This window comes from Centropristis striata, chromosome 16 (assembly GCF_030273125.1).
Source record: "Centropristis striata isolate RG_2023a ecotype Rhode Island chromosome 16, C.striata_1.0, whole genome shotgun sequence".
NCBI classification, from domain to species: Eukaryota; Metazoa; Chordata; class Actinopteri; order Perciformes; family Serranidae; genus Centropristis; species Centropristis striata.
This window is the reverse complement of record NC_081532.1, coordinates 8,926,500-8,954,367: the sequence shown is the minus strand read 5'-3', so window position 1 is coordinate 8,954,367 and position 27,868 is coordinate 8,926,500. Positions and strand designations below refer to the sequence as shown.

The window sequence follows — 27,868 nt, the reverse complement described above, 5'->3', positions numbered from 1 at the left end:
AAAACAAAACAAAAATAAAGCTTGCTTCTACTTGAGTGTATGAGCAAAAATGTATACCGATCCACAAGTTTAGGACATTTATGGATGGATGGAAAAAATAGGCATGCACTACCCTTTCTGTTTCTTACAAGTAAACACATACCATTCAAACAAGGACACATACAGCATAAACAAACGACAGGACTACCAGAAAATGTAGTGTTTCAGATGTCAGTTTATGCACAAATTTAAAATATTGTACATAGATGCATAAACAAGACATGACAAACATTGTTCAAGCAAGAAAATCTGATCTCCAACACAAGCCAATTTGAGCAATGGCCATCGAATGAATGGGAATAAAGAAAACCCCATTTCAATAAACAGGAACAACTGCACACTATATGTTGAGTTTTACATTAAACCAATGATGGATGCACTCAAGACTTATGATTATTACTGCTAATAGTGCTCTTAACAATACATCTGTTATTTTGTCAAATGGTAAATTGCAAAACATTCACAAAGAAATTCTAAATATTATTGAATGCACCCTTTGGATATCATCTGCTGGTTTTAACTCAGACCCCCATCATTTTCTTCACCATGTAACCAGGCATGCTGTAGAGGAAAATACCCACGATGGCCAGCAGCAGGAGAGCAGAGACGATCTTGATGGTCAGCCACCTGTACTGGTCACATAACAGGTGTTTCGCAGCTTTGAAAGGGATGAGGAACCAGAGGAGGGCGATATCTGGACGGCTGGTGGAGCACAGAGAAGGTAAACAGAGTTACATAATGCCAGAGACAGTCAACAAGTTAAAATAATGTAAATACAAGTGTTTCCTACAAGTCACTGATGCAGTATAACCTGAGGGAAGACTTGCTTACCTCCACAAAAGGGATGATATTCTTGTCTTTAAGAACTTTTATTACAGACTGAATGGATTAATTGTGTTGGTGTCAGAGCTGTAAAGGTTACTTGTATGCTGAAAAAATGATTGGTCGCTGTAGCTAATCATTGCTCTCGTCCATACTGCTCATAGAGGGTCATAAAATCGCTCAATATAACTTAAACATAAAAGTAAGGAATCCAACTCACCACAATGAAAAATTATGTTTAATTTCAAATACAGTGAGCATTACCACAGCAATGATTAAACACTTGTTTTCATGGATATTTAGTTCCGAGCTTCTGCTGCAAAAATATCTATTTGACTGACAGACAGCAAAGAACATCAGGGACTACTGGCTTTCTGACTTGAAACGCACTTTGGAGATACTGCCTTAATTCTTTAGTGAGTTTGCATGCATTTTAGATTACATGCCGATAGGACACATTTTACTTGGATACACTATTGCTTATACTTAACTTATTATAAATTGCAGATTTTGAGGTGACAAAATGTTGACAAGTGGTCATTTTACATTTACTATAGAAATAATGTACCTTTTGTCACCTGACACCATCGAGTTAATATAAGAATATCCAAGTCAGCAAACTTAATACTATAATATTGAGGAGTATATACTTTTCTAAAGCATTTTTTGGCCAATCTCTGGCATTTTTTTTACTCCAGAAGACTGCATACCTAAGCTTTAAATTATACATTGTATTTCATTTTTAAATTTGCTATGATTGAATGTAGGAAAAGAGAGAGTTAGAGGCCATCCGGTTAGTGAAATTGCTGGAACCTTCTGCAGACGTGTCTGAGCAACATCTCAAGCTCCCAGCATTTTCTTGACCATGTAACCAGGCATGCTGTAGAGGAAAAGAGCCAGCATGGCCAGCAGCAGGAGAGCTGTGACAATCTTGATGGCCAGCCACTTGTACTGGTGGCAGACCAAATTTTTGACGGCCTTGAATGGAGTGAGGAACCACAGAAGGCTGGTGTCTGGGCGGCTGGAAGGATAAAAACACACTGTTTAGTAATACAGGCTTTAAGTTTTATGGACCATTAATGTTGCTCTCTTTCTAAAACAAATTTTAATAATAATATAGCTGACATTTATGATACTAGGATAAAGCAAAATGCAAGACAGAGAACCAATTTACAGTATTCTGAGAAATTAAAGATTATTCTAGGTCTACAAGATATGACATTAAACAGCAACTTACCATGTAAAGAAAGAAGATCTTAGGTAAAAGTCCAGAACTCGGTTGAAGTAAATTCGTAAAAATGTCTTTCCTCTTTCCATCAAATTGCTTTTTTGTTTCATTATGTCATTTTATCATTGTTTTAAAATATGTTTATGATTGTTTTATGTTGGGGTTAGAATTCAGGTTTTTGTTATTTATGAACGATTTATGTTTTTGTTTATTCATGCATTTATTTATTTGTATTTATCATATAATTTATTTTGTTATTTCTGGTCCGTTTTGCATCAGACCACCTTTTGGAGTTTATCTTTTTCAGCTGATCTGGACTGGAGAAGCTAAACAACATGTATTTTTGCATTTGTGTGTCTATGTGTTTATGGCGAGGGTGAGAAGTAGCCAAGCCACAGAATAAACCGAACAATGTGAGTGAGAAAAATAGATCAAAAGAGTGTTCAGTGATGTGGACAGTGTGCTGATAACAGAACGTCCTTCATACTTGGGTTTCTCCAGCGGCTCGGGTTCGTTGCGTCCTTCACCGACTGGGCTCCTCTCTGCTTCCTCTCCTGTCAGCAGGTGCAGCTCTGCTTCCACTTTTCCCTAAAAGCACAACAAAAATACTCTCAGACACAAGGAGGTTTTAAACACACAATAAAGACCTTTCCCATTTTCTAGTTTGTACATCCCCGATATGAAGAGAGAGGAGTGGAGACAACAGGTGTTTAAAAAAAGCACATCCTTGCCTCTGAACCACAATTTAAACCCAAGTCATCTTAATATGACATGTGGCACAGCTGCATCAGCTGTCCATTGTCACACCTCTTTTACATTTTAGGAATCGGGACATCCTGCAAGATGGCACGCTGATATCGGTTTCTGGATTCAAAAGGCAAAGGTTTAACACTGTGGGTTACCTTTTACTTTGACCTACCGTGAGTTCAAACTCGTCTTCTTCATTTCTGGCCACAAATGGCCACCAGCCTTTGATCCTCTTCTGTTTGAAGATGGACACCATGGGCATCTCTGCTTCATTTGTCACCATCTCGATGGTGCACTGCTTGGGGGTCTTCGCACCACGCGGAAAACGGTTCAGGTCCAGCTCAATTGCACCTATAAAGAGACATTTATTTAACAATATTTACTAATTTATTTAACAATATTTACTAATTTAAACTAATTTACTGACTCCGTTACATGCAGGAAGCTTAGCTAAGACAGTGGAATAAACAAGAATTAATTAACAGACACGTCTCTTATAAGATTTGTTGGGAAAAAATGATCCAGACTTTGGTCAACAAATCTGTCCCCATAAGCTGCATCTGTTTTAATTCTGCGACATTAACAGGTTATCACAAATGATTGTCCACTGCACCTAAGAAGTCGTCTGCAGAGAAATGGTCGGCGTCCCACACTTGCAGATTAAGACGAGCAGGGATCTTGTATTCAGTCTCATCCCAGGCAAACATGGACTCTTTTTTTGAGATGACGATCTTCTCTTCAGCCATGAGGTAGTCGAAGGGGTAGACGAAGCGCCAGTTGAAGTTGCCCTCCCCAGTGATGGAGTGGTAGTGGACATCTGTGTCCTGCTTGTCCTCCTGCTGCCCTTTCAACCAGCTGTTAAAGGAGACATGTAGGATAGAATCACAATCTTTTTAAATAATTGGTTGGGTTTTTTTTAATCTCAATCTAAATTAGATTGAGATAATCTTATGTTACGGTGTATTGTGCTTTGGTAAAGTTGTGCCCAATAACTGTAGAGACAAAAGATAAAGCATCAAAAACATGTAGAGCTTATAATTACCCTCGCACAAATATGTCACTTGATTTCTCGCCAGTGAAGATATCATCATCCTCTAGAACGACCTCATCTGTGTTCCAGACGATCACCCTCAGCTCAAACCTGGACATGAGCAAAAATGACAAGATTTTTGATATATAGTCAAGTGGGATTATCGCTCTGATTTTCTTTAAATCTCCTGCAGGCCGTTCAAGCAAATTCAACAAATAAATTGATTTAAAAAAAGAAGCAATCTTCTGCCTGCTGGATTTGATCAGCACTATCTAAAATGTATGTAGTGTATGTAAACTGACTTCTTCGGTTTCCTTGGTGAAATATCAAGGGCAGGGCCGGGTGCAGTCATATCCTTAGGGAACATATCCACCCACATCTCAATTCTCCCCTAAAAGAAATTGACCACAAGGAAATTAGGTTGCAAAGTTAAACAAAATGTTATAGGATTGATTGATCTAATTTAACCCATAAGAACCCAGACCTATTTATCCTTGAAGGAAAATTATGGGGGATATACCACAGACCAAGTAGACCACATAGAACACATTTCTGATGTTTTTAAAAAAAATACTACCCCTTAATTTCAAAGATCTGTGATGTGACATAAACGTTACATTGGGCGTTTATGTTTATGATATTTCTTATTTTAAAATAAATAAACTAGACACATTTTCTGCTTACAGAAACACAAATTTGCCTTTTTCTGACACATACGTCACAGCGATATTTTTGTTACTTGTTTTATATTAATATGTTCAGGAAATATGGTCAAAACAGGTTAAATGCAATACAGGACATTAACGGATTATAATTTTGAAATGGGTTTAAACTTAGCCTAGTAACAAAAAATAAGCTTTTTTTGAAATTAGCTACTTTTTCTCTTTTCAGTTACCAGCCACACCTATATTTTGGAGAAGTCACTTCTTGTCACAGTCACACAGTCTTGCTAAGAGACTTAATGAGTTACGGTGAAGCATAAAGCTGTATATGGGAGATTCTAACACATTTAAAGTGTTTGTTACACGCGTGTCACCATGGGTTCTTATGGGTTAAGTGTGTTAACAGGAATAGAGACAGCATGAGAACACTGAGTGACATACTTGTTCAATTCCTGGTTTATCAGGGTGGAGCAGTGGTCTGGTCTCCACATGCTCTGGGACAAGTTTGCAGCCGACTCGTGGGATTTCCTCCCAGTGCTTCAACACGGTCAGAGCCAGATGTTCTTCTGTCTGCTTCTTCAAACCTGAAAAACATAATCAAACGGGGATTTGATACTAATTTGAAATTAGCTGCTAATCCAGTGTAATTTAGAAGATGTACAGAGATAAAATCATGATTAAAAATAGGTAATTAGTTGAATTCAGTGGGATAAACAAAAGGGTATGAGTGAAATGAACATGCACCATTTTCATCCTCTATTTCAGTCGGTGCCATGAAGACACGGTTCTCCACCTTCACTCTTCCTCCAGGGCCGTAGTGAGGCCCGTCCAGTTTGCCATCCTTACACAGCTTAGCCAGGATTTGTGTGGGTTTCATTGGGTCCCGCCACACATTGTAACCATGGCTATAGAAAATAGCAAAAAAGAATGCACCATTCAACTTCTTATAACTCTATAATATGTAATCAAAGTACACCTTGCTTATGAAATAGGTTAGGACGCTACATTCAAGTAAAAATCCATGATATCTGCGGTTTAGCATAGAGAACACATACAATTTTTAATATTTAAGTATTCAAAAGTAAATTTCGTTTACTGTTCTGACTGACTAATGCCATTAACAAAATTATTTCTGACTCATGCTACATTCACCTATCATGATCTAAATTAACCCCTACTGCTACAATATGGAATGTCATTTAAGTTAGTGTTAAATTAATACATATATAAATAAATGTACATATAAATAAATAAATACAAATACAAATATATAAATTAGTCAGTATAGTTAATTAATTAATAAATATATCTTACATTTTCAATTTAGGTAATCTGAACAAAAGAAATAATAGTTTATGAAATTAAAGTCCCTTGAAATAAATAAATATAGAATGATGAGATTAAAGTCCCATTTAATAAATAAATAATAGCATTTCTTTGGAAAAAAAGAATTTACTGAAATTATTTTACTTTTATTTTAATATATATATATATTAATATTTATTTAAATATATACTTACTGCCTTTGAATTTATTTTAAGAGTGATTTCACAAGCATATTTTACATTTAGTAATGGCTTGGCTGTAGTATCGTAATTCTACACGACAGGAAGTTCTATATTTGATACTTACATGGCGTAGTTACATGAAACACCACATGTGGCTCTGTGTTTGCTGTAGAAACGGTTCTCAAGATCAAGTTTTGTTTCTCCAATCAGATCATCAGTTCCCACCAGGTCCCAGTCGTAAATTGACACAGTGAGTGTGGAATCCATTGGGAATGTGGCCTCAATGTCAAAGGATCTGATAAGATAAGAAATACAGAATATGTCAGGTTTTAATGCACATAATACTGTCAAACGTTTGTAAAATCATATATGTAGTGATACTTTTATTATTAATCAAGCATTTCTACTTACTTGCCAAACAACGGGTTCAGCTGTTTGGAGATGTAGTTCTCTTTGTCTTTGATCTCTGTCTTTCCCAGTTTGATTGCAATGTATGGATCAGCCTTCCCATTAATGTCAGCTGGATGCAGATCAGTTGCCTACCAAGAAAATAGGATAATTCCTTAAGAGTGAAATGGATAATCTGAGCCTCTGCTCATCTGTCTACAACAGTATTCTCATTTAAATGCAGTAGAGCTACCATAACCAATGATTTCTATTGCACTATAGATTTCTTCTTTTTTCAGTTTTTTTTCCTGTACATATATTTATCTATATAATACCTTTATACATGGAGAGATAGAGAAATAGTCATGTTATAATTATAATAATAATAATAAAAAAACAATAGTAATAATATTATAAAATAAAAATAAATAGGCAAAAAAAGTATAAATAAAATCTATATAAAAATAGTGATATTAAAAAATATATGCAAAAAATACATTTTACAGTTAAGGATAAAATATATCTGTATTATGATTTAAAACATTACACTGATATCACACACATAGGATATATTTTTTGTATGTACGCATCTATACATAGTACATACATGTTTTTGTATGGGTCAGTGACATATAAGGGTTTGCAAGATGTCAAATGGTGTAACCACAAAATAATTTTTAAACATTTTTTTTTTAAAGAATATTAAACTTTTTCCACCTACAGTGGACTTATACATATAATTACTTCATTTAAAAAAACATATTTCTGAGTATTTCTACATTTACACATTTCGTCAATATTGAGCAGAACATATTCTTAGAACAACCATTTTTTTTCTAAAGTTTTGAAAAATTATGTAAAATTTGTTATATACCATAATGTTGCAATGTAAAAGTGGATTGTATTTTTTTCTCATTTTAGTTCACTTTTGTTTTCCTGTATATAGATATCAGATTTTTATGCAAAAAATTACTGGTTACACCAACTGACAATGGATTAGATCACGTCATTGACTCGTATTTATTGTTTGTAAATTGTTTTGCCTTTTATTTCATACTTCAGTGCTACATTAATACGGTCTGTATTGCCTATTGTTTATTGTTTATATTTTATTCTAATTGAAATATTTAATAATCTACACACTTTACAGTGCACTCCTGTAATTTATAATAAATCCTTGAATCCTTAAGGTTCAGAACATATACCTTACCCTGATAACGTAGATGCGGACGAGGATGTTAATGGGATCGTTGTGAGGAATGTTCTGAAACATTCCCATGTTGGAGTCAAAGCTCATGTCTCTGTTCATGTCCTCCGACACTTTGTACATGCACAGAGAGCCCTAAAGGAAAACAGTGGAACAGATGAATTTTCATGTTGCAAAAAAAAATAGCAGGAAACCTAAAATGCATTCTGTATTATCTGCAATAGAGCGATCTATTACAAGCTTGTTTTTAGAATAACTTAACCAAATTTTATGTATTATACTCTTAACATTTTGTTCTTACTTTGAATTTTCCAACAATTCTGTCCTCATCTGTCACATTTTGGTCGTCATCATCGCCGCCTTTTCCCCTGAACAGGTTAAAGCTGTGCAGCCAGTCTTCAAAGCTGTCAAATTCACTCTCCAGCTCCTTCGGGTACACCTTGTTTGAGGACACAAATGTGTTAGTTTTGAATTCTCTTTTTCTAAGAATGTGGCAAGCACAACAGGTATATAAACACAACAGATTAACTCTACGGAGTCTTGGGCTAATTTGTCCATTTTTGAATACTTTTCATCCTGCCTGTATACACCAGTTAAAAAATGTTTAAATGCCATGTTGGTACATTTATTCCAGCACAACCTCACCTATATGATCCAATAATAATTTATTTTTTATTCTGACTTACTGGATCAACATTTTGAACCAAAAACAAACAAAGAAAAACCAACATAAATGTGATCTTGTGATTGTGTGTGATCCTGTCATCCAACTCTGGTTTTATTCTAATGTGTCATTTTGTGTATTTTTTTTGTAATTTTGTGTCTTTTTTTAGTAATTTTGTGTCTTTTTTAGTCACTTTGTGTCTTTTTGTATCTTTTTTTGGTCATTTTGTGTCTTTTCAGTCTTTTTTAGTCATTTTGTGTCTTTTTTTTGGTAATTATTTTTAGTCCTTTAGTCCAACATAAAATGTATTTTGAATCTTTTTTTTCACTTTCAAAACACTATCATGCTTTATAAAGAATTTGAAATGTTCCAAATGTGAACAAAGGTTGCAAATATAACGTATAAGTGGGTTACATCCAGTTCTATCATTTTATACTAAATATATTTGACCTTGTCTCCAGTTTTACTTGGTATATCATCATCAAACTGAAACTGGCCTCATGGAGTTTACAGCCAGAACATTAGACGTAAATTTACAGTAGGGCTCCACACTGCTTTGTTTTTACGTCTGGATGTGATGAAGAAGTCATGATTTGGTGCTTTTGACTCCAGAGGGTTAAATGAGAATTGTTTTCCAGTACCTTCAGTTCATCCAGCTTTGGCTTTTTTTTCTCAAAAGGATCGATCCTCTTCTTTTCTTTCTTTCCTCTTCCTCTCTTGGTGCCTTTTACAGGAGAGTCATCAGGTTTGATATCTGAGTACAGGTTAGCGGTGAGGACGGAGTGAAGGGGGGGAGCGGGGTGGGGGATATGGAGAAGCAGAGCACTCGAGACATGAATTCCACATGAAAGTTGTCAAAACCAGCTGTTACTCTATACAACAAGCATGCCATTGAATTGTATACTATTGAAGTATACAGTTCAGTGGGGATACTTGGTGATGTGACGGGATCCTCCAGACAGGGAGCCGTCGAGTCTCTGTGGAGCTCATTAAACACTTGACTTGCTTTGTCATTATCATCTACAGACAAGTCATTTCACAGTACATGTACAGTAATATGCACCATATAAGACAGTGTATACTACAGTTGCATGCATAATATATTTTGATATAATACAAACAGTTGATTCTGCAGCCTGCGTTGCAGAATCTAACATGTTTCAAATGTATCATTAAAATAAATAAATGCTCATCATGTCTCAAGCGAATTCACAAAAGGATTATGCAGCTTTTGTGGCCACTAAATCTGCACAAAGACAAAAATGAACTGTAATTCTCCACCCACAAAGAGTGAAATGCACCCCAAACTGCGCTGCCAAGTCTCTGTGCTCCTTTGCTATTTGCACATAGGTGCAATAAATTAGAATATCATAGAAAGGTTTATTTATGTCAGTAATTCAATTCAAAAAGTAGAAATAACACATATAGGTCCATTACACACAGAATGAAACATTTCATGTCTTAATTTATTTAATTTCTTCTAATTATAATAATTTGCTTACATTTAATGAAGACCTAAAATTCAGTGTCTCAAAAATATTTTAATATTACCAAAGACCAATTTTAAAAAGTATGTTTAATATGGAAATGTTGGCCTCTGAAAAGTATGTCCATCTATATGGACTCAATACTTGGTCGGGGCTATTTGACTTGAACTACTGGAAGTGGACATTTCCATGATATTCTAATTTATTGAGCTGCATCTGTACATGAGTTAATATGTATATATGTATCACAAAATGTCTATGCAAATGAGCCTCATTGCAGAAACAGTCCAATTCACAAAGAATCTTCTGCTTCTAATCAAAACATCTTTCTCAGTCTGAAGGTGTGTGTTTGAAAACACAAAACTAAACTAAGCTTTACATGGAGCGGATAGTAGTTGCAAGTAATGTGCAATTCATGGCACTATCAGCAGCTGCAATCCATTCTTTGTGAATTCACCAGTTTGTGTTTTTTTAAATCAATGTAATGTATTGATTGACAACTTTCATGGCAAGCATACGTCTAATATGCATTGATGGGAGAGAAAAAGCGAGTGTCCCACTTATGGAAATTTGGATTCATGTCAGCATCTACATGGAGGCATTCTCGGGCTACGAGGTTCACTACTGCACTGTAGAGGAAAGCAACAGTCAGAGTTAGTGAGCTCATAAAGATGAACATGCATGGACACAATCTGAACGGTCAAAGTGTAATAAGTAAATGCTTGTACTTTGGTTCTTGTTAGAACAGGTGGTGCATTTAGATAATTAACGGCTGTGATACTCATTTACAATTATAACCATTTTCTAATTCACAATGAAAATAAATCGATTGATCCTGGGAATAACTATTGTACTTTGAAAGTAAATAACGTACCAGAGTGCATTAAAAAGGCACCAGAGCTTGTATCAAGCTTGTAATTGTAAGTGGAGGATGCAGGCTAAATATGCTATTCATTCTGTCTCTGGTTGGAGCAGTTTATGTTTAGGATAAAAATAAAGAACTTAAAAAACTGATGTTTATTCTTAAATAAAAATAAAATAAATATTCTTAATTTTAGTTTATTAACTAGCCCCTGGCTTCCTGTCACTTTGCAAAAGTGGTCCCCAGCCAAAGCAAGTTTAGTGTCCCTGATCTAAAGATTAGTATCTGAGTGTATATTCTTTAGTTTTCCTCTCTGTTTTATGACTTTACATAAAACATCACAGCTACTCCACAACAGTAGGACAAGATGTATTTGTAGGTGTGTCTTGATTTAGGGCTGATCAAAAGGTAAACAAAAGCATGCTGGATAATGTAAAACTTTGAAAGTGATGACGTTAAAAGAAAAACGCTGGTCTTAGTTTTACCTCCACCATCTGCAATGTCCATGTCCTCTTTGTCCTCTGAATCTGAAAGAGCAGCTTCTTGAGCCTTGAGAACCTGTCGGAGCAGAAGGCCATTTCTCAACTGGATTAATCAAAATCAAAACAAGATTCAGTTTAAAAAAGAAAAGTATGAGCATTTTAATTTCAGCTGCCATCAAACTCGTGCAGCTCTGCAGTCATTAAACCAAAGGACGGCCCAAAGTGTCTCTCATGTTTTCCTGTCACTCACCTCTGTCAAAGTTTCAATGGAGGCAAAATATTTGGACCACCAGTCCAACATGCTCTCGTCAAGTTCTTCCTCTTCAACCTCATCCCCCTTCTTCCTCTTCTTCTTTTTCCCTTTTCCATCTTTGTCGTCATCCTTTTTGACAGATGCATTAAACATGCTGTCAATAAAGCTTTAGAGTTTCTTACAACAAAGTAAAATCTTTTGATTTTGATTCATTAAAAATAAAGCACTTTGCTCACCTCAACTTTGACCACAGCATCAGAGCACTTGGAAGAAAACAGGATTGCATAAAGTGAAAACGTGACTTTTGTGAAATTGTGCAAATCCTTACTGTTTTAATCTTGTCCTTTTATGTAGAATAATTATTTAAATTTGGTATAATTAAAAAAAAAAGGTTACTTGAAGTTTGAAAGACGAACTTACAGAGTCTAGTTTGACCACAGTGTCCATCTTCTTAAATCCAGGCTCAGGTTCCATGTTGACAACAATTATTTCCTCTGAAAGATCATCATCAAATAATATGTCATTTATTTAAGTAAACATAAACTGTACTTTATCTTTTCAATTTGGTTTACTTTATGCTGTTCCTAAGTAACAATAAAGTAAAAGAAAATCCACTTTTGTGTAATACGTCTCAAGGGTTTTAGTTCATGTTACCTGTAGTGGACCAGTTGTTGGCCTGCTTGTCTGTTGGTCTGTAGATGAACTTCCTCAGGCTGGTGACAGCGATGGAGCCGACTAGAGTGTAGCGGCCAAAAGCCCTGCAGTCCACCACTCGGATGTTCAGTGGCGGGTGAAGCAGCTCATTCTCAGGCAAATCCTGCCACACAGATTCAACAATGAGTTTGACTGATGAGAAGATTTTGACAGAGATTAGATTTTGGATGCTTCTCATCCTCTCTTCAGCCATCGGACCGTCCCAGCCAGGTCCACACTGAGCGCTGCAGGTGCTTCTCTGTACGCACGACATCATCACTCTAACTCTTCATTGACTCTCTGATGAATTTCTTATTTCTTTGCTTTGCTATATATTTGCTATATATTCATATATTATTCTCTACCTGCTATTTATTTTATACCATGTTAGTTTTGTTTTTACTTTTTTATTGTAAATTATATTATACAAGACCATATTTTATACATAATATAGATACTATACTTTACTATACAATACCATATTACATTTTATGTTCTTTTTATACTGTACTATACTATATTATGTTATACAATATTATTAAATTATTACTATCACTAGTCTTACATTGCATCTTATACAGCATCTCATACTATACTATGTTATACTGTTTTACCACATCATATATTATATATATATATATATATATATATATATATATATATATATATATATATATATACATAGTACATTAAATATACAGACAGCTTTTTACTTGTGCTCTTATGCTTGTTGTATACCTCTTATTTTATTTACGATTGTGTTTTCTCTTCTCAATTCTTTATTTCTTCATGCTGCAGCAACACCGGAATTTCCACTCTCAGGATCAAGCACTTTACGTTATATATATATTATTAGTATGAAAAGTGCTATACAAATAAAGTTTGATTGATTGATTACTTTATCTTATTTTGTATTTTTCTCTAATGTGCATTGAAAGTAAATATGACTTGAATGTAATAAAATAGGATAAAAAAAAAAGATTAAATACCACTTCAAACCACTTGACAAGGGTGCTGAAGTTGGGGTTTTTCCTGTAGTTGGGAATGAGGGCAGATTGGACTCCCTTTCCAGCACATTCAATATCCACTCGAGGCCGATCCACCTGGGCCAGATTCACCCTCTTCAGGTCCCTCAAGCCCCAGAACAAAACCTGAGGGACACAAAGGTTCAGTGATTCTGTTGTTGTTTTACTTTACTTTTCTATTAATAAATAAATCACTGGTCAAGTTAAAGATAAGACAAAGTCTTCACCTCAATCCTGTACTTGCTGAGCACTGGTCTGATCCCCAGCGGTACAGGCAGGATTGGGCCACGGTCAAAATCTGTCGGACCATCTATGGGAGGCAGGTCAGCTTTCCCGTTCGGGCCAATCTAACAGGCAACACAAGAAAAGCATTATACAGTATTTATTTTCAAAATGATCCCACAACTTTATACTTTTAAACCGTGCCCTGGCAGCTAGATGATGTCTGACAGTCGTACCTGCAGCAGTTCAAAGGCTGCCAGCATTTCTCCAGCGGAGCAGTTCCCGCGGTAGATCTGATAATACTCCAGTTGAGGAGGGAATCGTGGTGGACCGTAGTGCTCGTCCGCCATCTTTACCACAGGCTTGGCAAATGTTCTGCCCATGAAGTCAGCTTTACCCTAAAAGAGTAAATTAAAGTTTAAACCTGAAAACATAATTCCTGGTTGGAATATTTGAAAGAATGGTCTTTTTAGCCTACCATATTCAATCCATCTGTGTACACATTACAATGGCTTCAATAAAAAAAGGCTGATTTGTCCTATCGGCAGGAAGAAACATGGCTTGAGATGCACATGTTTCTCGGCAGACTAGATAAAAAAACCATTGAAGATATAAGAGCCCAAAAGAAAAAATGAGCAAAAGCAACATCCCTAAAATAACCAGTGAACTGCAGAACAGACATGCCTTTTTGCAATATCAAAACATTGTTGAAATACTACTTAATGTTTGAAAAATATATAATCTCTCTTGCAGTTAGTGGTTATGAAGAGTCCCAATTATCTGTTGGCCACATTCAAAGAGCACAAAATGTCACTTAAAGGAATGCAACAGGTATAAGTTCATCTCTTCTTGTGGACATATCTTATTCCTCTTGCATGCCTTTCAATACAATCTACTCTGCACACATTACAGTGCTTCTACAGTACATCAAGCCATAAGAATCCAAACTCTACTTATCCAAAGGGTCATCCAAAACAATGGTGTTATCGACAGGAGCAAATGTAGAATTGTCAGTCAGAAAAAGCATTCTTTCAAATATAATTCAGGTTGTTATTGACAAACACATTGACTGAGGACGTATCACAGACTGGTTTTAGACTCATCAAGCGGCATGTTTAGTCTCACATTTCAAGTGAAAGACAGGCAGACTCTTAAATTATTAGGATGATAAGGATGGAGGAGTCTGTTCCTATCTGGTAATTTAAGCTGTATAAAGGTAAGACTGTTTGCTCACATTAATACAAATGGAAAAAGAGAGGCGTCTCTATTTCACAACCCTTACCACTGTGTCTTGATCATAGATTTCAATCACGATAATAGGAGGGTCGTCTCTCAGTTCCGTGGCCTCTCCGAACAACTCCACGTTCTCAAAGACCAGCAGCTGGTCCCAAGTCGGGCACAGAGTCTCAGCCAGCACCTGGAGAGAAAATTAAACGTTTGATTAAGATGCAGGATGTACTATTCAGTAAATCTCATCTTAGACTGACACTGACTGACTCACCTCAGTGACTTGGCTCTGTGTTGAGAAGAAAACTCTTGCGAACGGATCAGACAGACCTGTGCTGTCAGCAGCAAACAGGCTGCGAGCTTGGTACATGTGGACCCGCAGCTGGAAGATCTGCTTCACTGTAGACACATAAAGACACTTAAAATCAGTGGTGGAATTCAGATCTCTTACTTAAGTAGAAGTACTAATATCACGCTGAGAAATTGCTCCACTACAAGTAAAAGTCCTGCATTCAAAACTTACTTAAGTAAAAGTACAAAAAAAAAAGTAAAAGTTTCAACATCAAAAAGTACTTAAAGTATCAAAAGTAAAAGTACTCTTTATGCAGAATGAACCCACTTAGATTGTTAAATATCTTGACAGGGCATTTTAACTAAATTAAAATTTAGTTAGTTAGTTAATTTAGTTAGGTTTAATTAAAAGCATGTCTAATCACTTTAGATTGATTATGTTTTTTTATGTTAAATCTCGACCTGAAATGTAACTAAAGCTGTCGTATGTAGTGGAGTAAAAAGTACAATATTTGCCTCAAAATGTAGTGGAGTAGATGTATAAAGTTACATAAAATGGAAATACTCAAGTAAAGTACAAGCATCTCAAAATTGTACTTAAGTACAGTACTTAAATGTACTTAGTTTAATTCCACAACCGCTTAAAATGAATCAATTACTATAAATCACACTTGACGTGTCATGTTTGTATTTGTATAAAAGATATATATAAGAACTATCTCTTGTATGCTGGGTATTTATTTAGACTACTATACTAATTGATAACATAGAAGAAATTTTAAATTGGTTGAAGGTCTTACTCATGTAGGTGAGGCTGATGGGAGGGGAGCATGGCATGCCAGGTCCTTTGGACAACTTGTTTTCCTCAAATCCATTGGGAAGGCCGTTCAGGTAGTCTTTGCGTTGTTTGGTCAGACCCAGCCACAGATAAATCTCTATCTTTGACTGGACTGTCCAGCCAGCAGGCCCGAAACCTTTCTTACCAGGGATCTTTAGTATTTGAGAGGGGAAAAAACAAAATTGTTTAATTAGTCACAAAACATTCAAAACACTCATCAGGAGTATTATGTGCAATCTTAAAGTAGAAAAAAATAAGGTTTACTGTTAATGGTGCTCTACAGAACTTTCACAAGACATGAGATGACTTTATTGGATTTGTAAAGCAACTTGATGGGCTATATATATATATATTGTATTATATTGTATATTTCTTTTGCACTTGCCTAATCTATGGATGTATTGGATAAAATGATGTGTGCTCTGACAGCTGATATAATTATGCATCCAAAATAAAATCTAATAAAAATAATTTTGAAAGAAAAAAAAAACATTCAAAACACATAACAGCCTTTTGACTGATTATCTTACTATATTAAGTGTAAACTTACCCTCAGAAAGATTGTCTTGACTTTGCCACAGTCCTTTCCCGTCTCTTCCTCTACACTGGAAAAAAGGATGTCTTTGGAGGGAACACGTGCATAAGCAATGCGCTTCCCGTTACTTATCATCCATATGAACACATCAGGAACGCTGTGTTGAGGCTGCAGTGAGAATACTCACGTTAAACATGAAAGGGTCATCATAAATACAGCATGTACAATAAACAAAATCATCTGCAAATGGTGAACATAATGTTGTGGATCTCACTTCAACAGCCAGGAAGCGCAGCCTTGTGAGGAAGTTCTGAGCCAGCTTGATTTTATCTCTCACTGTGCTTTTCTTCACTTGTGACCTCATGGCTTTAGCTTGCTGGCCGATGCTCTCCTAAACCCAGGAACAGCCCAGAATTTAGAAAGACGGAGCAAATATTAAAAGTCAACAAGTAGAAGAAAGAAAACACAGTTTGTTTTTAGTTGACATACCACTTCTGACATGCACAGCTTCAGTCTCTCCCTGTCAAGTTTGGTTCGGCCTGACTGGTTCTGGTCCTTGTTTGCGAGCGCAAGAAACTGACTGAAAGAAAAGAAGTTCAGTCAGTGTCATAGTCTATACTAATCTATTAGACTTAAGAGGAATTTGAGGAGTGGAGGAGTTTGAATTTTTTGAATTGGGATTGTCTGGGTTATTTATCAATAGCACAGTAGATGGCAGTGGCCACGCTCTGAGTTTGGAGAAGCAGGCAGGAATACCGAAGCTAAGCAATGTACTGCCATGGATCGGGGCAGCAGAAACCTATTTTAGCCATCTAAAGTAAGGCCAAACTAATAATTAAAATAAGACTCTGGTCAAGCTGAACTCAGCCTTTAAGACGCCAAAGTCACACAATATCTCAAACAAACTTTCCAATCAAATGAGACGACCACCAACTACTGTGTTCTGTGAGGTAAAATAAATCTTTTCTCAAAGGAGTCTGGGGTCTTTAAAAGGCAGAATAGACACCTGCCAGCTTCATTTTTTTGTTGAAAAAAATAGTTTGACAGCAATGTAAAGCATTGAAAATACTAATTCTATTCAAAAATACAGATTAATCAGATATCTGTCTGATCGTGTCTCCTGTTTGTTGCTTTAAAAGAAAGAACAAAACTACAACAAACAAAAAACCTGTCCATATTTCAATATTTTTAACTTTTCTGACAGCTTTCTTCTTTTCAAATGTGTCAGATCTCTCAAAGGGTGGATTTATCATTCATAAACAAAACTCTTTGTGTAAATACTACATTTTTAATTCCCTAATGTGTAGATAGCGAGAAGAAGAACTAAGTACTAAAACAGATTTATTTTTGCTGGGCCTTTTTGGGGGAAAAACCAACATCTGCTCTAAATAATACACTGACTACAGATAAGTATCTTGTACAATCCCATTTAAAAAAAAATCCGAACTATCCTTTTAATGTTCAAAACTTCTAGTTTTAAGTTTGTGACTACAGACTTGCAGCCCTGGCTGAGTTCCTCGAGGACTCCTCTCAGTCTGCGCTCAGGATAAGTCTTCTCTGTCTTGATGATCTCTTGCACATCATTCAGTCCATCCTCCTGGAAAAACAATAGTCAGAAGTCAGAAACTGTATTAAACTGCCATAGATAAATTAATACTGCATTATAAATTTTTCCAATGCAACGCTCATCAACTTATTGGTAAAGCGAATGACTTGCCAGTTTATCTGCAATGTTGTCTATGATGTTAGCATTGTAGAGCCTTCGTCTCTGGTCCTGCCACCAACTCTTAATGTAAATACACGGCTTCCTCTCAAAATACGGCAGGTGGAAGTAGTTTCTGCAGAAACAATAAATACATACGATTTCATCAAAATTAATGAATGAACAAATAATCACATGGATGGTTAAACTGTGATGTTGACTGAGGTGCATTGATCCTAGAAAAATGAATCCAACAAAGTCAAGTAAACCTTAAAATAATAATACAAACTACAGTCTGAACTCTAGTAGTTTACTTTCATTGTCGCTCTGTATTGATGACGATCACACTATTTTTGTTCTGACCGGTCAGTGATGACGGGCTTCATGGGAGGAGTCGTCGCCACTGAAGTCAAGTCCCCGTCATCATCCATCTCCTCCTCGCTGGAGTTGTGAATCAGTTCAGTTTCCTCTTCGTCACCATCTCCTCCTCCCTTCTTCCCCTTCGTTTTTGGCCTGGCAACCCCATCAATCTCGTTGCCATAGTAGCCTGGCACACAGCAGCTATGTTAGTAATCACACCCTTAAATGTGATGCACCTTCAACTCCTGAACCAGGTCTCCATATGGCTCACTTACATACGAGCTACAGAAACAACACTATAATGTAAATCAATTATAATGCTACTTAAGCACCGGGAAATTTTACAAAGAATTGGATCACTAAATTTAGCTGAAAAATTACACATAACACACACTTTCAGCTTATTGTAATTCAAATTAGTGGTCTGAGAGAAAACTAGACTTTTGCCTTTTGTTTTTTAGACTTCAGACTAGAAATTCAACCTTGACTTTTTTTTTTTTTGCTTTTTCCAGAAAACTTCCTGCCCAAGCTCTAAGTGTCCAAAGATTCACTTTCAGATGGGAGACATGAAAGAGTGAGAGACATTGAGTGAGACAAACGAGAAGGTAATCGAAAATACCTATGGTGACTTCAAAGTTGATGGGCTTATCACCAATCTTTCTGTCAATCATTGTGGCCTCCAGGAAAGACCCAAAGAGAAAGAATTCCTCAACCTTCCCGGTAGCGGTCTGGGAAATAGACAAACAAGTGTAAAAATGTGGGTAAACGCTGTCTTACTGTTTAAAAAAAACTAAACTTTCTTTCCCTAAATAAACTAAGAAACTAATTTGGATTCACCAAATTCTAAAAGCTGTCGCACTTTGATGACATATAAAGAAGCTTAGTGGTCGTGGCAACCCTGTAATACAAGCTGTTGGACAGGGAGACCTGAATCCCTGAGGACTCGAGGTTACGATCCTACGGTGATCACTTGAATTTGCTGTGTGACTTACATTGTCCACCAACAAAAAGAAGCCACATTAATACTACAGCATGTTAATAATGCACCAGGTGGGCTAAATAAAGAATTAATAATTCAAAACAACCACAGCACAATGACCTGTCAGCAGGAGCAACAATTGGCTTCCTCTGCATGGCTGCTCATCCACGCAGGGACCCACCTCTGAGATGTTGGGTACTCCCTCCAACTGCACATCTGTGGAACTGGTAATTTCAGGCGAGGAGGGGTCCAGGATCTCCACACCCAGGCTGATGAGCAGACGGGCCCTGAAGGACACTCCCTCTCCGAGCCCTTCGTTTAACTCTTGGTACTCGTCCATCAGGGTGTAGGTACGAGTGGAGCCGTACATGTTAACCCAGGCAGGTCCCAGCGTGGGAAGGAAGCCTGAGATATAGCGAATAAATATCTGATCATTAGAAAATTATGGATGGAAAGGCGTTACCTGATAGATGCTTTCAACAGCACGGAGTAGATTTGATTGCAAGGCCAAAAGGCCTGCATGTTTATGGTTTACAGCTGTGTAGAAGTTGTCAAACGAATTGTATTGTAAAAGGCACCGCCCACACGTTTCTGTGCAGGTCACTACAATATTTCTGAAAGAGATTTAAGGAAGGAGTACTTTTAAAAGATCAAATGGTATGTCACCTTTGTCCCCATCATTGGAAATCTTCTTTAGGTCCAGAAAGTGTGTTCCTATTGCAACATCATTGACTTTATCAGAGTCGCGGATCTGGATCTTCATGCGATTGCACAGTGGTGGAAACATCTCGGTGAAAACTACTTGCTCGTTCCATATCGGCTCATAGCAGCTCTTTTGAACTGATGTTTTCCCCTGTAATCACACATTACAATCACATGTATGTTTGAATCGACTGCACTTTGACTTGGCTGAGATGAAAAACAGAGTTCAATGATTGTTTTGGATCCTTATTATTACTCACTTTCTGGCCAGCAAACAGTACTTGGACATAAGGATCGACCAGGTCCTTATTCTCTCCTATGAAGGCCTTTTTGACGTTGGCCATGATGCTGGTGTTCATTCTGGGGAGTCCCTCGGCTCTGTAGATCTTCAGGTAATAACGAGCCCACTGTCGCTCTGCAGGCACCCCCTCTGGTATTAAGAGGTTGCTGAAACAGAAATGGGATTTCATGAAAAAAGATAACAAATAACACACTAACATCTGTATAAGTCTATTTACGCCACTAAAAGACAAAAAAAAAAATTATTAAATTTCATCACAATGAGAAGATTCCCAAAATAATTACACAGTATTGCAAAACACTGAGTTAGTATCTTAAAATAATTATTTAATAACGCAAAAAAATTACTTATCACAGAATAATGAATCAGAATCACAAAATAATGCAAAGCTTTCTCAAAATAATGATTTTACTATCTTAAAATAAAATGCTATTATTGCAAAGTAAAGACAATTTTCTTTTGTTTTATTGTGACATAATCAGTAGACCTATTATCACAAATATATGATTTATCGCAAAACAATGACTTAGTATTGTAAAATAATGAGGAACCTTCTCAAAACAATGAGATATTAATGACATAATGAGAAGCTTTCTGAACATGGTGACGAATTATCACAAAATAATGAGAAACATTCTCAAAGTAATGACTTAGTATCTTAGGTTATTTCATCTACATAATGAGAAACTCTCAAAATAATGAGTTGGAATCCTAAAATAATGAGGTCTAAATGTTTACAGTTTTAAACATCTGGGCCTGTCCTCCTTGACAATTAATATTTTATAATAAAAGAATCATGCACAGGAAAAATCTGATTACCCCTCTATGTCATCTTCATCTGATTCGTTGGTCTTATGTGGAGTCTTTATGGTGTCTCCTTTGGCCACAACTGCGACATCACACTTAATGTAGCCTTTACAACCTGCTGAGATGTCTTCAGGGTCGGACAACAAAGCCCACTTGTGGTAAAACTGATGTTCTGCAAGACAGACAAAAAAGAAGCTACATTGACTGAAATATCATTATCAATTCACAATAACATAGCTGAATTTGATTTATTCTTTACCAGGCTGGGTGTAGATTGTGCCGACATCCAGTTTAAAAGTTCCAACCAGTGTTCCACTACGCAGAAGATTTTTGGAGTGAATAACCTAAAGTTTGGTTCAGGGAAATAAACATTTCAAGAATAAACACACTTGTCTTGTAGCAGGGTTTATGTTATGGTTTATTTATCCAATAACTTACAGACAACTTCAGGATTTTGTCAAACATAACATCTGGAGGGACGTGGAAGTCGAACACAAAATACTGGAAGGAGAAAGGAGTAAGTGAGCTTTTTTACCCAAAAACTTTTTAAAAAATGTAGATACAATGTGTTGTAACAGCTGACTCACTTCATTGTAGTATGGGCAGTTGGTGGATTCCTTCATTGAGGTGTACTTTTTATCTTCTCCGATCTCCACACAGACCATTGGATCCATGTTCAGTCCCACCAGCTGCCTGGCTTCAATCACTGTCACACTGATCTGAAATTAAATTATATCAAGTAATAGTAAGACAGTTAAGGGACTGACTGATTTTTTGAAGTGTATTTTGTCAGACAAAAAAATAAGATATTTCAATAATAACACTATAAAAATGTAACTGGATCAATAAAACTATGGGTAATATATCTTGTTTATTATTATAATTATTATTATTGAAAATAATGCTTTTACAATAAAAATACATTTGAAACAAGAATTCTCTTACTTGGTAATCTACTGGTCTTCCAGAACTAGGCTCCATCTTTATGTCTGGCTTTGATCTGTAAGACATCGAGGTGTCAGACATTAGTGAGAATCTTCAGACAGATTCACTTGATTACTAACATCAATATATATTTAGTTTTTTCAGAGAACCATGCTTGCCTCTTATTTGATACATTGGTGGTGACGGCTGTGACTGAAGCCAGTGAGATGGTGTCAGGATCTGGGCCTCCTCCCATAAACATGCCCTGACGATCCAGGTCCTCCGTCTCCAGAATAGCTGGCTCATCTAAAGATCATATGAAAGTCACAGAATAACTAATAAAGTACTTAAAACAGTGACAGTGAAAGTTTAGTAGTAAATTATTGCACCATGGAGCATCCTGCTCAAGCATTGTGTTTTATGTATGTTTTTTCTGTTATTCATCATGGGAGTTTTTTATGAAAGTCACAAACAAGGGAGTGATTAGGCATTCAAACGATATTTTAAAGCAAAGGTGTAGAGAAACTCATTGATACTGGTTTAACAAAATGTTCTCTAATGGACTTCAAGGGACTGTAAGCCAACAGGAGTTTGTAATATCAGCCAGGATTTCCCTATCTTATTTGACTTAATCTTCCGTCATCCATCTGAGCTACTGATACCTCCGTTCCTGTCCTCCTTGTGTCCACGGTGCTTACTGCGCTTCATGGCTCAAAAACAATTCCTTGCGTTCTCTGTAAAAAAAAAAAAGCAATTGACATGATTCACTATTTCATACACAGGTCTGCACATGTATAAAGAAAGACTGGTATAGATTTGTTGATGCAAATACTTAAAACATCTGTATTATCAACTACTTCTAATTAATTAAAAGAACAAAGAAGTTAATCTCATTTTCTGTGCAAGTTCTGCAAACCTCACTCTAAACCATGACATTCTACTCTTAATGTCTTGTAGACAGAAAGAGGCCAGCAAATAATTGCTATCAAAACTGGAAAATGCCTAAATCATTTAGAGCATTTGAAATATTTAATGAACATCTATTTAAAACCTGTGACTTAGGAAACATATCTTAAAGTGTCATGACAAAACTAAAGTGCAGCACGTATGCTATCATTTTAAGAGGGGTGTCTGTGTGCCACCACACCCTGGATTAGCCTTCAAAAGGGGCTTTTAATTATTTAAATCAGCTGACCTTAATACATCAATTAAAGAGGATACATTTCACATGCTTTTTGAAAAATAATACACTTAAAATAATTAAACTGCTGTACTTAATCAGCTAAGTGCCCTTTTCACAGGTGAATAGGTTTAACCTTAAAACGTGAGAATAATTCGAAGTGATCAAGTGTGTTAACTATTTCAAGATCTGCATTTTCAAAAGGAACAGTATCCACAAATGACCTACAGCCCCGCATGAAGGGATGACACTTTTTTCTAAATGTTTTATGATTTTTTTGATATTTTCTTTACCTTTTCAGAGCTGTTTGTAAATTCTAAAAAACTGAAAACAAAGTGGAACACATCAAACTGTATAATATATATTCTAAACATGTTAAAATGCTTGAAAATTAGTCAAAACCAAAAGCTCAGCAAAATATTTAAATTGCATTGTTGCAGACATTTAGAATAACCAAAAAGCATGCAAATAAACACAACTGCCAAAAGACATAGAATACAATGCTCTAAATGTTTCTGCAGTATTTTAAAAAAACTGCTTAACTTTTTTTAACTCAAACAAATGAGACTTAACATATGTAAGAAATATAAATGTCAAGGAAACAGTCTTTCAAGTATGCTGCAAAACATTGAGGCGTTAATGCCAAAGCTTTATTTGCTAGCTCATCTTTGCTTAACATGATGCCGCTGACAAAATAATATGTTATAATACATACCATACAAGAAAATAATGCTCTTGTCTCCGTCCTCCGAGCAGCTCCAAGAGGTTTCCTGCACAGGAGACAGCAACTTCGTATTTCTCTCTGAGACAAAGGCAAAGCTATATAAACATTTTAGACATTTACACAGCAGTAAGAATAAGGCTTCAAAGTAAAGTTGTTCAGAAAAGAATTGGGTTTGTCCGAGTCTGAAGTTGGGCAGGAGTGATGTGATACACCAATGAATAGTGCATGAGTGTTGAACCCGAGACTGGTAACTATAACTAGGGACTGCTGAGAGACGTCACTGTGAGCAGAGTCTGCCAATCCACATAGGCTGTGCACAAAACAAAAGACAATATTAAACATATTTTTTTCTTAAATCCTCCTTTAAGGTAGCTGAAAAGCCAACTAGTAACTTTTACACACAGGGCACAAGGTAATCGAATGATTCCAACTGATAAACTGTAACTGTAAAGTGATTCTGCACAATGGAGCTTGAAAAGCATGGGCCTAACTGAAGTAATGAATAGTCACAGAGTACATCTTGCTGCCTTCTATGCTTTTCAGGAGTATTATTAAAGCATCATGCATGCCAAAACGTGAAAAGAAGCACGTATATTAAATTACTTGTTATATTCAAAAGGGTTTGGCAATGTGCATCTACTTCATTTCATCATTGTAATATATAATATATATGTGTGCAATATATATTGTAACATCAACAAACATTACTTGACTGGAAAAGCTTAAAATATGTTAGGATGGTTGATGTAATCAATATATTGCCTCGTCACTAGAGCTAGAATTTCATGGAAGTAAACAAAATGTCAGGCCAGCCTAGTTGGAAGAATGCTGCCTTTTAATCTTTAATAGGGTGCAGCTTCTAACTGGGTCTTGGTGCAGACACACTGTCTTTTGTCATGTAATCACCAAATGGTGTCAAGTCCTATTTGCAGCGCCTTGTGTTTCAAATACATTCAGGTTTGGGCCTAAAAACTGACCTCAGAATTTTAGGGCTTTTAAGTGCTGTTTTTACATTTTTGCATTGTGTTGTTGACCTGAATAAACAGATTTAAATAAGGAAAACATTAGTATGATGTGTTAAAAGCACTGATTATGTTGCATTATTTTTGCAAAGTTGATGCATGCTTTAGCAACTTCTATTCAATGCAACTTCGATTGAATGCTGAAGTACAACTCATCATCTCATCAATTACACATACAGCCAGTCTGTAAGCCATACGTCAAAGTCTAAAGTTGCTGGTGTCCGATGAAACAAGGTCCTAAATTATTTAAGCGCTCCAGTCAGGGTTGCATGTGGCATCCTCATTATGTGGAGGTATCACTGTTCACAACAAAAGAAATAGATTTTGCTTAGAGGGAACAACAGGGAAATATATTATCGTTATTAATGAATCGGGAAAATATCTTTATGTCTTACCCAATTAGGGGAGTTTTAGCATTCTTTGTTCATGGATACATATATAAATAAATATTTAGTAAATGTGTAACAAACAAAACATCAGACTTAACTTTATGCAACTACTTTCCTTGTGTTCACCCAGTAATGTAAAGGGTACATGCTTTTCCTGCTGGAAGGAAGCTGGAAGTGTGTGATACTCTCAGTGACATCAACCTGACCACTATGTTGAGGGATTCTGCCTTAATTACATGACTCAATACCGACTACGAGGGGTTGAGGAGATCCTAGCTCCTCCAGGATGCCCGGAACCATTTCAGCAATCGTGCAAAGTTACCGGTTGACCCTGTAGTCTAATATACTAACCTCATCCTCTGATGGATGTTGTCATCAACACTTTGAGGCAGACATCAGCCACCAAACCAACGTGTCATGGTTGACTTTCTGGTCTGATAAAGAAAGTAGAGGAATTAACTTGATTAAAAACAATTACATGCAACCTTCATTTACATCAGAGAACCTCACAATAGACAGGAGCTTAAAGATAGCATCTTAAAATCACAAATATCTGTGCAATAAAAAGAGTTATTATTTGTATTTTGGATTAATATTTAGGTAGGACTAATGAATATGCATGAGCAGGCAACCAAGCCCTTAAATTGACACCTTTGACAATGTCGTCTAGGGTGAACCACAGAATGACTTGATACCAACCATGCAATCTTATCCCATGTAGGTCCAGTGTCCAAGGCCCTTTTTTGGCTGTTGGTTGTAGACCGGTTATCACCATCTTGTTTCTGCTCCAGTGACTCTGTGGGCACACCACCTGACAGCGGTGTAGTGTATCCTTACGACACATTTCTCTCGAAACTCGCGGATGGAGGAGTTTGGCAAGCTTTATCAGTGAAACACAGCCAGAGGGCATTGTTATTGTTGGTGCTGGGTGGGGGAATTGTACTAGGCAGCAAGCACGTAGGGCCTCACCTCAAGTGACCCCAGGAGCTTTCTTAAAATGAATTCCTCTAAAATTTTATCAACAGCCCCTTGCATCCTATGTGACTTGAGTCGTCAGAAAGGTTCAGTCTATTTGTGACACAACTTTTGCCCAAACTGTGTGCATAAACTTTCTCCAATGGCACATCACAAGCTTTCCTAAGAGAGTGCTTAATCTGTAACCTACATCATTCTGTATCATGGTGAATATAGTTAGGTCAGCCTCTAGCAAAAATACAGTATCTATATATACCTAGTGTAGATAATATACCATACTGTACTTACTGTTGATTGGGATACCTGTTGTGGCCACAGTAATGGATGGAAGCACCACCTGGTGGCCAAAGAGCTCTGGAAGCTCTATTAGCTGGAAGACAGTTTAAATAAACATATTTGACCTGTTTACCTCAAACTGGACTATGTTTTCAAACACTGTGTACAGGTGCAAAGGTACTTATAAACAGTGGTGGAAGAAATACTCAAAACCTTTACCTAAGTAAAAGTAGCAATGGGGAAATACAGCAAACAAGTGCTGCATTCAAATGTTACTTAAGTAAAACTATAATTGTATTAGCATCAATATGTACTTACAGTACAAAAAGTAAAAGTACTCATTATGCAGAATGGCCCATTTCTGAATTCTGAAACATTTAGTGTATTATTGATCAATAATTATTTATGCATTAGGTGTAAATTATGTGACTTTGCCTTATATATGTATAAACTGTAGACTACTCCTGGCAGCTTGTTAATCAATGAAGTAAATTATAGAATATCATATCATCATTTATTTGTTGATCATACTTTTCTTATTTATTATTAATCTGAATTATTTTTTATATTTATTTATTATATTTATTTATTATAATCTGAATTATTAAAAATTAAACATAGTGGAGCAAAAGATCACAATATCTCCCTCTGAAATGTAGTGGAGCAATATTAATAATATAAAGTGCAAGTAGGCCCATCTCAAAATTGTACTTAAGTGCGGGGCTTGTGTAAACTTACTAAGTTACTTTCTAGCTAAGCTAGCTAGCTAGCTGTGCTGCAAGGCTAAAATGCTAGCTATGGCTAACTGTCGCTAATGCAAAGGTCACTGGTTCAGGTAACGCCACATATTTTTATTGCCCAAATGTTACAGAAGCTGCATATAGTTTTACCGATAGTCTTTGAATATGACTTAACGTTATACTTGTCTAAAAATCTGATGCCAACGTTTTTAAAGTTTAGTTAGTTAGCAGTTATATGACGTCGGAAAATACCATAGCAACACTGAAAAAACATATGACGATAAAGCGACATATTTGCGATTACTAACGTTAGCTAACAAGTAACTTAACTTAACTTTGACAGCAACAAAAACAAAAACAAATATACCATATTGACAGTTAACGCTCGAATTAACGACATTTTCTTTTACAGGCAGCATCAGCACCACATGTGACGAAAGTAGAAATAGGTCAGAGGTGAAGGGTTAGCATCACACGTGGCTATTATTGTTTTTTTCAATAACATTAGGTTATTCAGTTATTTTGTGTAAATTGTACCCACATTTGCAGTAGCTAATCATCTTTACTTCTTGGCAACT

General features: G+C 36.2%; 1 protein-coding gene across 1 annotated transcript; it reads right to left on the bottom strand.

Moving 5' to 3' along the window:
- Positions 1-1,444: 1,444 nt before the first annotated feature.
- On the bottom strand, positions 1,445-27,735 carry LOC131988687 (otoferlin-like). Its single transcript, XM_059353891.1, has 46 exons — positions 27,658-27,735; positions 26,563-26,644; positions 25,999-26,179; positions 25,651-25,733; positions 23,880-23,934; positions 22,647-22,718; positions 22,164-22,290; positions 22,006-22,060; positions 21,648-21,779; positions 21,499-21,561; positions 21,320-21,404; positions 21,073-21,232; positions 20,213-20,399; positions 19,917-20,103; positions 19,432-19,655; positions 18,891-18,999; positions 18,275-18,458; positions 17,927-18,047; positions 17,706-17,806; positions 16,699-16,789; positions 16,484-16,600; positions 16,225-16,377; positions 15,637-15,826; positions 14,820-14,944; positions 14,601-14,735; positions 13,555-13,716; positions 13,324-13,443; positions 13,061-13,222; positions 12,033-12,195; positions 11,799-11,872; positions 11,615-11,641; positions 11,376-11,507; positions 11,129-11,201; positions 8,936-9,048; positions 7,932-8,069; positions 7,634-7,765; positions 6,448-6,575; positions 6,161-6,331; positions 5,273-5,433; positions 4,970-5,112; positions 4,169-4,257; positions 3,879-3,977; positions 3,450-3,691; positions 3,009-3,187; positions 2,577-2,677; positions 1,445-1,882 (listed from the first exon to the last, which is right to left on the bottom strand). The coding sequence occupies exons 6-46, from the start codon at positions 22,690-22,692 to the stop codon at positions 1,702-1,704; spliced, it is 5,382 nt and encodes a 1,793-aa protein (XP_059209874.1). The 5' UTR covers positions 22,693-22,718; positions 23,880-23,934; positions 25,651-25,733; positions 25,999-26,179; positions 26,563-26,644; positions 27,658-27,735; the 3' UTR covers positions 1,445-1,701.
- Between the last annotated feature and the right edge of the window lie 133 nt (positions 27,736-27,868).